A 14,736-nucleotide genomic window follows, 5' to 3' on the forward strand; every position below is an offset into this window, starting at 1 on the left:
CTATTGACCTACTCTCTTGACGGGGTACGGAACGTCGTAGGTGCGTGCCTTGGTGTCCTCAAAACGAGGCCCTCCACCTCCACCGTTACAACGTGGCGGATGACCGCGGTGCGTGGAATAGGGCGCCGGGTAGTAGACGGCCTCTTGATTGCGGCCCTGAGACTCGTGCGAAACTGCCAGCATCATGTCGCCCTTCCCGGCGTCGCAGCACTCCGACACCACGATCCCTGCGAACGGGGTACGCAAACCATTAGGGGAGCACGGGCATGGACATCTAAATGACTGCGGTAGCGTTAGAGTTGCTCATGGAGAACAGTGAGACAGGGGTTATAGCAGTACGTGTGACATTATTGGAAGCCTGGGCGTCGGCGCACAACAATTTGTGCACGTACGCGCTCAAATTTGTGCTAGAAAGAGCGATGAATATATAAATACAGAATAGTATGACTAAGACGCCATAACTAGAGGAATCTATAAAGAGTGACATTGCAGCTCGAGGTCTGATGCTGTGATTGTACAGTTTAAATCTGCGAAATATTCGTGCAGGTGTGCAGTAAGGTACACAAAGTGTGGCCGAGAGGAGGCGACGTCGCCTGCAGTCAGTCGTTCTATTGCAATCAGCACTTAACGCCACACGGTGGAGTTGCTGACATATCTCGTGAGCTGTACGTTACACAGCAAAATATAAACACACGAAATTGCTTCCACGACGTTCGTTTTCTTCTTTTTTTTTTTTTCTGTGGCACCTTGTCTAAAGCACCTCTGTGGCAGACAAAACCACCTTTCCTCGAACGATACGATACATGTGACATTTGTTGATGGGGAACTTTTCCGAGCCTCAAGGTTTAACCTTTAAGTTTAACAAAATACAGTTCAATATGTTTGTGTAATATTTTGCTCAAACAATGCTCCTTCCACTTGCGCTAGGCAGTCGCATACGCGCACGTTGCTAAACTAGACCGAATGAATAGCAACATGCTTGGTTACATGGCTGTCTTTATGATGAGCCCTCGGACCCGCACAAGGCGATTCTGGACGAATGCCACAGATAAACAGTGTAATCTTCCTTGCCATAGCGTTTTTGTTTTCTGTGTCCGCACTCATACATGCAGCACCATCCGGGCACACCCCTCGGCAAGTACAGTGCTACTTCCCTGCTTACCCGCCCGTCAGGTGCTTATGGGAGCCAGGGCATTGAACCGGGAGACTTGACTAGAAGTGAGGACGACAGTGCATATGCGTACAGTACGTGCCCTCATTGAGACGGTAACATCGAAAGATTCCAATATTTTTATTTATTCCGCTTAAATCAATGAGACATTACCTCTATGGAAGAGCAGTGTGCAGCTTACCGTCCACAGAGCGCTGCCTTGTGTCGTACGTCCGCTTTCTGAGCACCAGGCAGACGACGCCCAGCACGACAACGAGGACCAAAGCTGAGCTGACGATGGGGAGTGTTACAGTGAGGTGACGGTAGAAGGCGACTTGTGGGTCAAGCACGTCTGACCGTCGAGAAGGCATGTCTGCACGAAGCACAAGAGTGAAATACATCAGCTAGCTTGCTTCCACAGGCGTAAACGCATTTCACATTCAGGACAAATTAATGAAATTATTCGAAGGTAATTGCATACAGGAAGACAGCACAGCGGCTCACTCCCGAACGACTAGAACGTTTAAGCGACATCATCAGCCCCGAAGCGATCGGTTGTAGGAGACGACATACCCACTTTATGTGTACAGCTGGCGAAGGTGTGAAATGAGAGGGGTCATCTCTATATAGATGGCGTATGTACTGCACCCCAGCGGTGAAACATGCCATGCTATCCTTATCGTGTATTTGTTGTTGATGTATCATGCTCTACACGATGCCTTTTTCACGAGAGTTTACATTCGCAAATTTTGCACGAGGTCTACAGGAAATTCACGATAAAAGCGGTAAAAACCTTACAGTGCAGTCCTTAAAACGGTCTTTCCTGCAGGGGGGATATGTTTAATGATAACAAAGAAGAGGAACGAGGGAAAGGTCAACCAGACAGGGTGTCGGCTTGCTATTCCCCCACCCCCCAAAAAAGAGAGAGAGAGTACCCAGGCGGGTAAATCGAGCGAGGCGGGCGAGTCCTGCAGGGTAAATGGTCCTTAAAAGGGTAAAAAGTCTTTCCTACAAGACAATATGTGCCCCGAATATTCGCCCCCACTAATTTCAGACCAACCAGTGGATGAAATTACAGCATCTAAGGAACATAATCTGTTTAGAACAGTGGTATCACTATCAGAAATTACTGCAGACGAACACGTGAGTTTGTGAAATACTGAATCTACCTCCAGAGAGAGTAAGCGTGGCGAAGCTCAGTTCCACTTCCGTTGAGCCTGCGTCATTGTGTGCCGACATGAGCAGCGTGTACCAGGAACCCGGCACAAGGTCGCCGAGGTGAACTAGTTGTTGCTGAGGGACCACGTTGTTTGAGTGCAAAGTCCAGTCGGAGGCTCCACCGTCCGCCCTGTACTGGACCACGAAGTAGGCTATAGGACAGCCACCATCGTCCCAAGCTTCCAAGTGTAGAACGACGAACGTCGAGTTCACTTCGAATAGCTTGTTGGAGTCTGGTTCCAATGGTCCTGAACATGATTAGTGCACGCCTTATTATAATAAGAGTGGAAGCGTCGTAAATAATCGCACTATAATCGCAGTGTTGACACTTGCACCGTTAGTTATGTCATTAACTCGGTGCGTTTTATAGACCACTTTACTGTTTACAAACAAGAGGCGCCATCGGCCGTGTTGCACTGCTACACCGCTCTCGACTGTCGCGTTCCACAACACCCGAATATTTAGAGCTCTCAAGGAACCAGACAAGTGACGCTACAAGACCAAGTTGTTTATGAACGATATACAACAGTACCCAAGCAGCACAATGTACTGAAAGTCGAGTGCATTAGGGGTGGACGGGTAGGTGGAAGGCCTTGAACAGACTCGTGAAGCTAAAGAACATTGATAAGACACATACCGTCCACCCCTATTGCGCTCGACTTTCAGTACATTGTGCTGCTTGGGTACGATCCCTTTGCACTGCGCATCGACAACCGGACAGCCCAGCCACAAAACATGCCGCCGATCACAATCGCATTGTAGTTTATCTAATATTTTCGCCGAGCCACTTCACTGACTGATATTGTGCAAACGTTCAAGTCTCTGGAAGCATACAATTACTTCACCTTAGGCGAGCTGTGTGATCGGGGCGTTTCTGAAAACAGCGCTAATTTGCTACCGTGTACTGATTCACGTCTGCGTTGTTTATTTGTACACAGGCATCGTTCGGGAATCTCACAAAGTCGATATTTTGTTTAATCTTTCCGAAAACCGAAAGGGAATATTTTCGGTTAGCTACAGCGATCAAATGATTTCGTCGTTCTGCGTTGCGCAGAAACTGATGAAAAATGATTTCATCACCCTTTCCCCATCGGGTGGTGTACCCAAAGGGTACACGGCTATGTGACATGCCCACTTCGCATGAAAACGATCACTCCAATTGATTGCTGTTTTGCCCACACCAAGCAGACGATCTGTTGACTGCAGCGCCACCGCTAGATTGTGACGTCAGGCGCGCAAACTGGTCTATACTGCGAACGTGAAATATTTTGTGACATTCCTCTGCAGCTTTTGAGAGAAGTGTTGCTCTTCTCTGTCTGCTCTCTTCTTGTCTCACTCTCATGGCTTAGCATTTGTGTTGGTTGTGCTGACAGTTGTTGAACAAGCGTTGTGCTGGCCATAACTGATGCAAATTACATTCAAATAATGCGACATCCTAGGAAATATAGTATCATTTGTTGCGCTAATTAGCGCTAAGTTAGCTTGTAAACTTCATGAATTCATGAATTAATTTAGCGCAACGAAAGAAGAAAGAAAACTCTACCCACTATGCTGCGAGACAAATGAAGAGCTGCAGGAAAGGATGCGGAATGGAGATGTCTAATTCCATTCCTTTCAATTCCAAGGAATCGAGAGATATGATTAATTCCCACTCCTGGAATGGCTTGCCAAACCCATTCCATTCCTTAAATTCCGCGAGAAAAAAAAAGGTTGTGGTTCTCGAAAGAATTCTAAAGAATCGATAATACAAATAAGTCAAAGATTTCGAACCATAATAAAACAGACAAAAAGCATTTCGAATTTAGAAAAATCTATAAAAATTTTCGGAACTATGCAACGCGGGAGAGACGCCCCAAATTTGTTCATGTGAAGCATATCTAGTTCATGTTGATGTTGACGAAAAAATATTAGGGATAAAAAAAGCATATCTAGTTTCGTTGCGTGACTCGATGTGCACAATGAAATTTACATGCTTGAATAGAGTGAGGCAGGATTCTTCACCCTGCGTAGCGGTCACGTTTGTCACATACCAACTAAGACAAGAGAATATAGATTACTACCATTGTATCCCACAATCGGCAACTGAATAGCAGAATTAATCCCTACTTCGTGATTTACTTCCATAAAGCGTAGAGAAGTGGCCTTAATTGGGTCATGCGAATATAGCTTGAGTATAGACTATTAGGCTACTGGCCTAGATTGATTTATTGGTTGTGAAAGAGAAACATGGAACTGTTGGCCCAACTGTACAGGGTGTTACCCTATAAAAGTGTACCCGCGCCGGCATGCCGTGCTCGCCAATTACTCAACGCAGGCGGTACAATGTGTTGCCCACGTATAAAACTCATAAGGACATTCCATCATGGTAAATATCGATGTGATTGAGCACCGTAACGCAAAGTTATAGCGCAAAACGTGAGGTTCCCGTAGTCAAAACAGCCAAGATGGCGCCTCTCAGTTAGCAGACGACATCCCTTTTGGGTGTCGTCTGCTGAGTATGCGTCGGCATTTTTCGTTCCTCACGTTGCTTACTTCTGAGCAAAATGCGACAGTTACACGAAAGCGAAATGAAAACTGCAGTTCCATCCGGCTGGCAGGATATGCGACACGTTGTCGTGTGGGGAGCAGCCTGTCAAGTGCTCTTCTCAACGCCGCCATCTTGTTTGTTTTGACTATGGGAATTGCACGTTTTGAGTTATAACTTCGTCCTGCGGCAGTCAATCACTTTGAAATTTACCAAGATTAAATGTCCTTATGAGCTTTATATAAAAATCGCACAACGTGCCACCTGCATTGAGTAATTGGCGAATGCGGCATGGCGGCACGGGTAGACTTTTATAGGGTAACACCCTGTACTTCGGGCTGGCTGCTCCAGGTGCCTCGAGTGGCGACATGCTGCTGCCTCATGTTTCGAGTTATGAGTGTTCTGCCAGAGCCCTTGATGAAGGAATTCTACAGCTGAACACACTACTGGACTACTTCTGGAACTACCATGTACGCAATGCGTGTAATCGACTTACGTCCTCCATTAGTCTTGACGCTGACAGTCTCTCCTTGCGCTCCTTTCCCTGCTCTATTGGACGCTCGCATGTGGAGCAGGTACTCGGTACCGCATCGTAGGTCAGTCAAGGTGAAAGCCCTCCTGTCGTGAGGCACGGATACTTCTTGCCATTCTCCGTTGTCGTATTTGTAGTATAGGTAGTACCCTTTAAAGATAATGGGATAATTTACGGATAAGAATATTCTGGGTACAACTTGCGTGCAGCAGGATCTACGAGTGCGTTACCTGTGACAGGAGCTTCCTGAATGTGTTCGTTTTCCCAGTTGACGGAAATGGAACGGGAGGTTGTCCCAGCAATTCGAAGATGTGGGGCGTTCGGGGGATCTGTGGGGTGCAGTGGAAGAGATAAGAAAGCGTTATATCTCCAGGTGATGTTTGGCCGCAAAGATGAACAAAAAAGTAAAGTACATTGGGTGTGACTAGATTGCAAAAAGGAAAAGAATAATCTGGCGACTGTGGTTCCACGAGTGATCACGTGACTGCAGCAAAGACTGCCGCACTCGACAGCAGCCAGCTTCACTGGTGACACCATCCGTGATGTTGCAGCAGTACATTCGCGAATCCTACTTTCCACGCTAGTTTACCCTAAGAACCTGGTTTTCATCGCACCGTACATCAATGTAATATAGCTCTCGCGAACCAGCCATCACCTCTTTAACTGAAATTATATTAATTACAAACCTAATGAATAATTAAATTATCTTCCCATGAAGTGTTTCGCTAGTTCGGGCCGGAGTAGTGTGTGACGTCTGTTGTAGACCTTTTGCTCCGATAATTTCCATCACACACACACACATATCAACATGTCTACATACGCTTGCTCGAGCATGAAACGCAGATCCAGATTAGTTGACAGTCAGTTACCAGCGGGTACCGCCTAACCGTCAGCCACACCTGTGATACACTCGTGCATGCTACAGCTCACAGAGCTGCACGGAGGCTCATTTTTCCCATGGACTAGTTCGAACTTTACCGCTTTGGTCTGTCAGGTTGGAAGTACGTACAAAGGCCCTTTCACCATCAGTCAGACGCAGCGGTTCCTTTGTTTGAAATGCCCGACTCGCATTCGGATGAAATCTCTGCTATTTTGCGGAAATTCTATAGAACGGGAATTCCAGTTTGGTCCATTGAAAGAGGAAGGGTATGAAGGCTAAAAAAAAAAGACAAAATATATGTTCTTCCTTTCATCAAACTCCCCTATCTTTCGGTGATCGTTGAACGTGACACCAGCACACTGACCACAAATTAATGGTGCCAATGTGGAACTAATGGACGGTACTTTTTTTTTTTTACTTGTTTCATAACGCTATGGTTGGTGAAGGATGTGCGTCTACTGGGTAATTTCGAAAGAAAGTTCAATGGAAGGGGCGGGGCTCTTCTGGACGATGAAGTTGAGATTGATAATTGTGAGGATAGGAATAACAGTGACAGTTTGTCTCAAGACCTCTATGTGATTTGGAAGCAGACACTGCTCGGGGACAATGGAGGGTGGGGGCGGGGGGTCTCTGCTTTGTATTTCGTTGGGTCTCGTGGAAGGCGCAATCTGTACTGGTCTCATCCACCCCCCGATGCGCTTTGATAACGGCCGTAAGATAGGGGTGTTATTCAGTATCAATATATAGATAACTTTAATTCACGGAAACCACGAGTCCCTGGGCCACTTCAGTACGAACATTTTAAAACACACACACACAACGAAAACATTGCATCTTTGGGGCATGTGCAAAACGTCTTTAAAGTGCGGTACCTTTATTAAAGGGCTGTCACGTGGCCATGTCACATGACCACGTGGCGTGGCGGCTGGCTATCGCTTTAAAGAGTGCAATCAGCAATCAAGCTATTTTTTCTCACACGGTCATCATTTTCTTATCACATTTCTGCTTTTTCTCTGCTTTTATTATTCACCCTTTTCTTATCTTATTTGTACTTTTAGTATTTGTCTGTTTTTGTTTACAGAGGTAAAGGAGAGACCCTCGTTTGCTGAGACGCTTTATGTCGAGGGTCTCCGATATTTCAAACAGACACTGTTCGCAGTAGAAGAACAGTATCAATGCGATATATTGGTGGATCCCGACCTGAGGCTTCTACTTCGTATACAGGTAACAGGTATATTCCGGTTATGCTCACTCAACTGTGTCTGTATAAACAGGACATATCGCAACAAGTTCGTGCCTTGTTGCCTCTCTCGTACACACACGCACACACACACAAAAGTAACGTCCTTACCGAAGTCTAACGTGCGTACTCTGACCACTTCCGATTGTGGTCCGGCGCCTTTGCCGTTGAAGGCTTGCACCGTGACTGCATATTCTGTGGATCGCCGAAGTGAGGCGACTTCGTACGTAAGCGTGCTCTGTTGAAACGCTTCTCGAACCACTTCGAAGGTTTTGAAGGTGAACGCTTCCAGGCTTCCCAGTTCTCTGTAGCCAACGTAATATCCCTCAATCTTGTCGCCAGTATCTTCTAGGTGAGGGTTCTACGGGGAAAGAAAAATGCGAGACTTCGTAAAGTACACGTATTGCGGAGCTCAAGAGAAAATATGTTTGTTGTTTTGTGTGGTGTGCGCGGTGACCTCCATCTCGTCCTTCTGGTCTGCGGACAGTACGAGCGCGAGCGCGCCGTCATGGAAACTGCTCTGCAACGCGTCTATCAACGCCAGTTCGACTTGGCCAAAATTATCTGTGTCTGTCTGTCTGCCTGTGAAGAAAGGTTGTTGCAGAATTTGGGGGTTACTTAAGTCCACTGTGTACAGTCCACTTAAGTACAGTGTTGATGCCCACCTCTTCGTAAATTTGTGTCACAACAAGACGACATTCCTCGCTGGATGATTATTGTAATTTACTCTAAACGCAACGTTGTGCATATCTCCAGCATACCAGGAGTAACTGGCAACATATTCTTCAAAGCAATTCAAAATCCCTCAGTTATTCGAATTCCATTACACTTTGAGTTATTTGAATTTCATTGTTTCCTATGTGTTTGTAGCATCCCTGCCTGTAGCATGCGGGGGGGGGGGGGGGGATCTACTTATTTTGAGAGGAAAAGTCAGCCAGAAAGGACGGCTTGCTATTCCTTGTTAAATAATTCTTGTCATTCTGTAGCTTGCCTCGGCTGTAATTCTCGTTGTTTATAACCTTCAAGTCGAGGCAAGGTCCAAATAAACGCGCTGAGCCTGTATCACGCGATGCTTACGTTAATGTTCCACGTGGGAATCCCTACCAGTGTCCCGACATTAGGAAAGGGGTTTCAACTGATTACAGCGTGTGATAATTTTGCGAACTACCTGGGCCTTCGCTAGCCTCGAAGAACCATTGCGGCTTGATTCTTAGAAGCCATTCCATTTATTTTATCCACTTTCATAAAATATTGAAAGGTCAGTAATGTCTGTTAATTGGTGGATTTACGACACAAGACAGCTGTCTTCAGGAGCGACGCCACAGTGATGGGTCTGTGGATTAATTAATTAATTCCACATTGACGGTACGACGACCACGTGTCGATGTGAGCGTTTCAGCTGTATCACCGAAAAGGAACGCTCAATAAATTGCCGTTCCGCCGAGAGCTCCACTGTGTGATGTTCGATAGGCGACTTGGAAAGCTATAGAGAATCACGAAACAAGAGAGAGATAGAAATGGGGTAGGTCCGGGCAGGGCGAACGTAAAAAATAATGTCTCGATCGTTCCAGGACATTTTCCCAGGGTTGAAATTCGCCGTTTGGAACTTGCAGAGCTAGCAAACAAATGTACGGCCTGTGATTTGGAGACTGGAAATGGTGCACTTTGTTGTAACGACCGTAGGCGAGTTGTCAACACAGAATGTTTTACCGCCATAAGGTCATTGACGCGAGGACTATACAAAAGCAGACGTAGACGGTGCTTTTTGAAATCGTAATGTTATCAGAGAAGCGATACAAGCGGCCTCTATGGGTCACTCCGTTTATGCGAACACAAGCCGTGTACTTACATCAAAGGAAATGGAAAGTGTCCTCGAATTGCTTGCCTTGACTTGCACGTTCTTCGGTGGAAACCTCGGTGCTGGAATAGGACGTTATTGTCATCCTTAAGGACACTGCGAACAATCTACAAACAGTTCTGTCAACACCCTCTAGACGCAGAAAGCCTGCTTCCTCGTCGACGTGACGTAGCAACTAAGTCAGCCAATTAGGATCGTGTTTTCAACGGCCTTAGCCAATCGCGAACATGCTTTCAGTGGTCGTAACCATGAAGAGGAGCCACCGTCGGCTTAATGGGCAGCAACTGTCGTCTGCGAATAGTACACGTTCCCGGTACTAAATGGGAAAAAAACAAAATAAAGCTCAGCATGGTCCCATATTTTTCTAAAGACTGATTAAAGCGTGTTGCACTTTTAGTCTACAGGTTCAAATTTGCGAAGTTAGCTGCAGTAGGAAAGGAGGAATTAAGCAAACTTTCTGTATCTAGGCGTCGTTGGTACGGTCTACTTTTCGCTATCGTTGACCTGCCTGTAGTACACGCATTTTCGTCTAAATATGGACAGGCAGAAGATTTCTTATCGTGTTCAGTAACGTAAGTAACGCTGCTTATCTTGGGTCCCCAAATATTTGTACTTTTCGAGTGCGTCAGGGAGAAAGCTGTAGTTTAGTATACCGTTAGCGTTGAGTTCTACATTTTGCTCGCTTACTTAACGCAACCCATTTATGGCACGTTTCTGGATAAAAACGTGCGCTGATTATGCGATAGAATACGGTAATTCGCTTTATATCCAACGCACTTTTACTTGATGCCCATGTTGCTCATGCGATGTTTCAGTAGAGCACTTCACAAGGCTGCACAGTAACACGAGCTAACCACACAAGACAACGAAAGAAAGCAGAACGTTCTTGAACGGTTTGATAAGGTGTTGGCACTATGCATTCAAGCGGTGAGCGACCGACTTGCATTTTACCTTGTGTTACCTCGTTCATTTCCTGCACTAGCCCCATTCATTAGCCCCAGCGCACAACAGCATGCGTCCTTTATTTGCATTGCATCTTATCTGCATTTTCCCCTTTTTTACATATGAGGGAGGGAGTAGCCAGTCGCACCCATTGAAGGTGCTCTCTTTATGACGTTTCGTACAATCTGGTTCCACGAAAATTCGCAATGCGTACAATATGTAATGGTTTCGTTCCTTTTTTTTATTTAGATTTCTCTACGCTTCTATTCTACGCTCACAGAATCATCCGATTACTTCTGGTCCCTCTTCGCTTATATAGCCAAACTTTCTAACGAACTCTCATTGCCAACTTCCAAGAGACAGGACGGAACTTCCAACGAAACACTAAGCGAACTTTCACGGCTGGAGGTCTTAGGAGAAATAACACTTCTCTCCACCGTGTTCCCGAAGCGTACGTCGCACGAGCAAATAATTTCCGGCTAACCAGATAACCCTGCAGTGTCCCATAATGGGGTCTTCGTTCCGCCAAGATGTTTTACAGCACTTTCTGTAGGAGGGGCGCCTGGGCGAAGGTGAGTTCTGAGTCGCAATTTAAGCCGATATGCCGCTCACGTCGGGGCAGTAAGCTCTCAACTAGACGGCTTCTTTGAGTTCGCTAATAGGAGCTATGGGCGCCGTGCGTTTAACGAGGTTTTCTTCGTCGGATCACTTCCTGGATAGTTCCTTGTATATGCGGATGGGTTTTATGCTTTAGGGCTGGTGCTACGCCAAATGGCTGCGTGTTAGACATCATGCAGATAGCGCAGGGTCATTACATGGTATAGCATCATGACCAGACGAAGTTGAGACTATGATGTCAGCTCTATAGCCGATCGCTTTATTCCGAGCAGGGAACGGCTGATGGCTCAGAGGAAAGCTATTGGTGGGTATGTGATCTCATTAAAGCATTATATATTGTTATTATGAAGGATCTTCAATGGTGCTTTGAAGTTGCAGTGCCCAATCAGCCCAATCAGCCACAGGGTTTTGTTCGTTGAACATCCAGGGGTTAGGACATTCGAATAATGAACATGCTAATACTATGCAGGGATGTCAGTGAATCATAGCATGACCAAAAGGCCTTCGGTAGTGTGTTAGATGGTGGTTGTGTGAGGAAACGATAAACAGAATATGGAGGGTGTTTACAGGAGATAGTAGAAGGTCACGAGAGGTTAGGTGTAACGAAGCAGCCACCTCCCAATATCGTTTTAATTTATCACAGCATAATATTTCGAGTGATTCGGCGATAATACGTCATTTGGGGTATAATATCTAGCCATGTGCTTTGAAAATACAACGTACTTTAATCTATTATCGATATGCTCACATTTTTTTAAATGTTTTAAGCTGGTCCTAACGAGCAATCCAAAGCAAAATAAAGCCTGTGTGATAATCTATTGGGGCTTCTAAGGTGGTAAAGTGAATTTTAATATTTTTCTGTATTTATCGTTTTGAAACGGACCAACCAACAAAACCTAACAACCAACCACCGACCAACCAGACAACCTAAATATGATACCAACACGTAATAAAGGCTTTGCCTATACTACAGAAATGCCGACGAGACGACAAAAAAGCATCTTACAAGTTGCATCAGCCCATCGCTTCCCGCTAGCGTGGAACTGTGTGACTATCACACTGCCGGTGACACACTACCATGCAAGAGACTATTTAAACTTTAGCTCATTACAAGGACAACAAGACTCACTAAGATGTTGCATGCACTACAGGTTTTTATAATACAATTTCCGTTCTTGGTAAGAATATATTTAAATGCATCATGTACATCCAGGACGAAAATGATGCTCCGTTCCTATAAAGTCGTAATGGGATATGGCATTGCGTTCTTGGGGCGATTATGGGGCAGGGATTATGTGCATTAAATTTTCCGCTCTGCGTGACACGCAACGTGTCGCGCGCTGGAATACGCACCATGTGGGTCGGCCTTAACAGGGTTAATTGGGAAAAGTATCAAATTCGATTTTTGTGCAGCCGTTATCTGCAGCGATGTATTGAGTGCTTGTCTAGTATAGCTAGAGCGCGCTTCACTTTTTACGAAGATCTCACCAGTAACATTTACGTCCAGTCGATATGAGGTGGTCATTATCACGTTTATAAACCCGTTATTCGATATCCATTTGACAATTTTTACGTTTGCGCCGCTCTAATTTTACATCGATAGCTGTTAGTTTCACTTTCCGAAGTAAACTCGGCATCCAGCGTCCTCGGTTTGGCACGGCGCTGAGTCACAGAAGCTGGCGTTGCAAGCTCGATCACGCTAAAGTATCGCAATCCTCTGATCTTTGCCGCCACGACCTTGGAACAACAATGGCGGCCGTAGCATGCCAACACAAGCCGCCATTGTTGCTCCAAGATCGACGCGGGAAAGGGAGAGGATGGCGTTACTTCACTCAATCCAGTGACTTTCGATCATGCGACTACGAAACTGTGCATAAAAGGCTACGCTACGCTTCTTGACAGTGGGCGGACGGAAGCATCGGGTGCCATGGGAAATGCTTGCACAGGCACAAAGCCCTCGGAGCACCGCAAGCTCAGACGTCGCCTGTATCATGTGCGCGAAAGCAACGCAAGAGGCAAGATGCACAGAAGGATGAAGAGGAAAAAGCTCAGGAACGGCGACAGGAGAATTTAGCAGCAGTTCGCGAACAAGATGCTGCTATAGGAAACGTAAATGACAGAGGAATCGCTGCGCAAATTTTTAAAATAAAAATAAAAACCAAATTAAAAAAACAACATAGTCGATAGACGGAGATAGCAGCAGCGAATGCGCAACGATCCCCCACAGAAGGTATCGCCGTCACTCACGATACGCTTGTGCTGGGTCATTTTATATTTTTACTTTTATTTTTGTTCCTGACTTACGTTCTTCCACTGTGGTGAAGTCGATGGACTCGCTGTAAGGTCCGCTGCCGAAAACGTTGTCCGCCCGGACACGCAGCTGGTATGTGGTCGTCGGCATCAGACCTCGAACCGTCGCTTTGGATTCCAGACCTGATATCGTCGTCGTATCTTGCCAAAGATCTGTCGCAGACCCGTTCAAAATCGGAACATTTTCGCAGTCAATACGAGAAACGTACACAGAAAGATGTGTTCTCATTGGACGCACACAGAAAAAGAGGTAGGGAGTTGTAGACACACAGCCCGCACGTAAATTACGCTATACGTTGACAAAACTGTGCGAGGCCGACATATAGTAGAAGCACTAGTGGTAGTAGACTGGTCCTTTCCCTTTTGTGGCCTACTGCCACGGTGGTTCAGGTTCAGGTTCAGGTCGTGCTTAATCCCCTTTGAGACGGGGCAGCTTCCTGTCGGAATCACAAGCACTGAAGACTTGAAAAGGGAAGAGAAAAAAAGGAATTTGAAAAAAAAAAAAAAAAACGAAGCAAAACGATGGTGGAACTTCGGTTTCCGATGCACTATTTTGAGGCGCGCAGTGTACGCGTTGCCTGAAATACTCCACAGAGGGAGCCAGAAGATCAGGCTCCAAAAGCCATCACCTTCACGTTGAAGACATATCAGTACTGAAATATAAAATTTTGTTTTCTTCAACTTGACTTCACACCCTCTTGTGTGACGTTTTTACCAGATAAATTTCAACGTTGTACACAAAGTACATCCTGCACAACAGCAATAGTTCAAAATAAAGTCAGTGATGTGCTATAGAATGTGTTGGCGACACTATATGGTCTCCAAACGTGTCAGCATTCTCTAAATTCTCATGCTAGAAAAAGCCTGAGGCTTGAGGAGCACAAAGCATAAACAAGGACGACATGATAGGACATGAGCATTCGTCTTTTTCTTTGTCTTCGTCTCCTTCAAGATCATTGTTCTTACTCAAGTGTGAATGCTGCCCAGCTTGCCGCCGTTTTATTTTTGTATATTGCATAATTTTTACAGCATTCTGCGAAGTCCTCTGTGGAACTTCTGACGAACAGAATACTACACGTGTACCAAACTTTCGTGTTGCCTCGCGTGTATGCTTTCGCCTACGTGTTGCGTATAGCATGCCTCGTACCCGGAAAGGCGCTCTACGATGCATACTAACACGTAAGAGCTTACAGCAAATATGTGGCAACGAGACCGTTGTCATGATATAACGTGAGGAAGTATCGCGAAGTTGAGTAAGCGCACGCACGCACGCACGCACACAGCGACCGTACCCTGCGTGTAGCCTTCGGGCTGACAGAAGATGTTAACGAGACATCCAAGACATTATCCAGCCTAATCCTTGAAACTACATCAGCATGTGCTCTAGATGGTACGGTCCTTGCAGAATGGCGTGTCCTTTCTATTGTCGTCCTAATTGAGGCTGAACTTTTGACCGATTTGAAA

At 45.8% G+C, this 14,736-nt stretch overlaps 2 protein-coding genes across 4 annotated transcripts in view; one reads left to right on the top strand and one right to left on the bottom strand.

Moving 5' to 3' along the window:
• The window catches only part of LOC135393817 (nucleobindin-2-like), a 420,933-nt gene that overhangs the window by 6,154 nt on the left and 400,043 nt on the right, over nucleotides 1–14,736 (top strand). The window lies entirely within an intron of this gene.
• The window catches only part of LOC135393816 (cell adhesion molecule Dscam1-like), a 308,169-nt gene that overhangs the window by 3,944 nt on the left and 289,489 nt on the right, over nucleotides 1–14,736 (bottom strand). Inside the window, exons 16-23 of one of the 2 annotated variants that reach the window (XM_064624094.1) lie at nucleotides 13,267–13,425; nucleotides 9,394–9,464; nucleotides 7,656–7,905; nucleotides 5,655–5,753; nucleotides 5,389–5,574; nucleotides 2,320–2,616; nucleotides 1,353–1,523; nucleotides 13–227 (exon numbers count right to left, since the gene is read on the bottom strand). In XM_064624094.1, coding sequence (XP_064480164.1) covers nucleotides 13–227; nucleotides 1,353–1,523; nucleotides 2,320–2,616; nucleotides 5,389–5,574; nucleotides 5,655–5,753; nucleotides 7,656–7,905; nucleotides 9,394–9,464; nucleotides 13,267–13,425 — 1,448 coding nt within the window. Of the gene's footprint in view, nucleotides 1–8; nucleotides 228–1,352; nucleotides 1,524–2,319; nucleotides 2,617–5,388; nucleotides 5,575–5,654; nucleotides 5,754–7,655; nucleotides 7,906–9,393; nucleotides 9,465–13,266; nucleotides 13,426–14,736 lie in introns of both variants that reach the window. The other variant, XM_064624095.1, reaches the window with a different exon arrangement.

Source organism: Ornithodoros turicata, chromosome 5 (genome assembly GCF_037126465.1).
Source record: "Ornithodoros turicata isolate Travis chromosome 5, ASM3712646v1, whole genome shotgun sequence".
NCBI lineage: Eukaryota > Metazoa > Arthropoda > Arachnida > Ixodida > Argasidae > Ornithodoros > Ornithodoros turicata.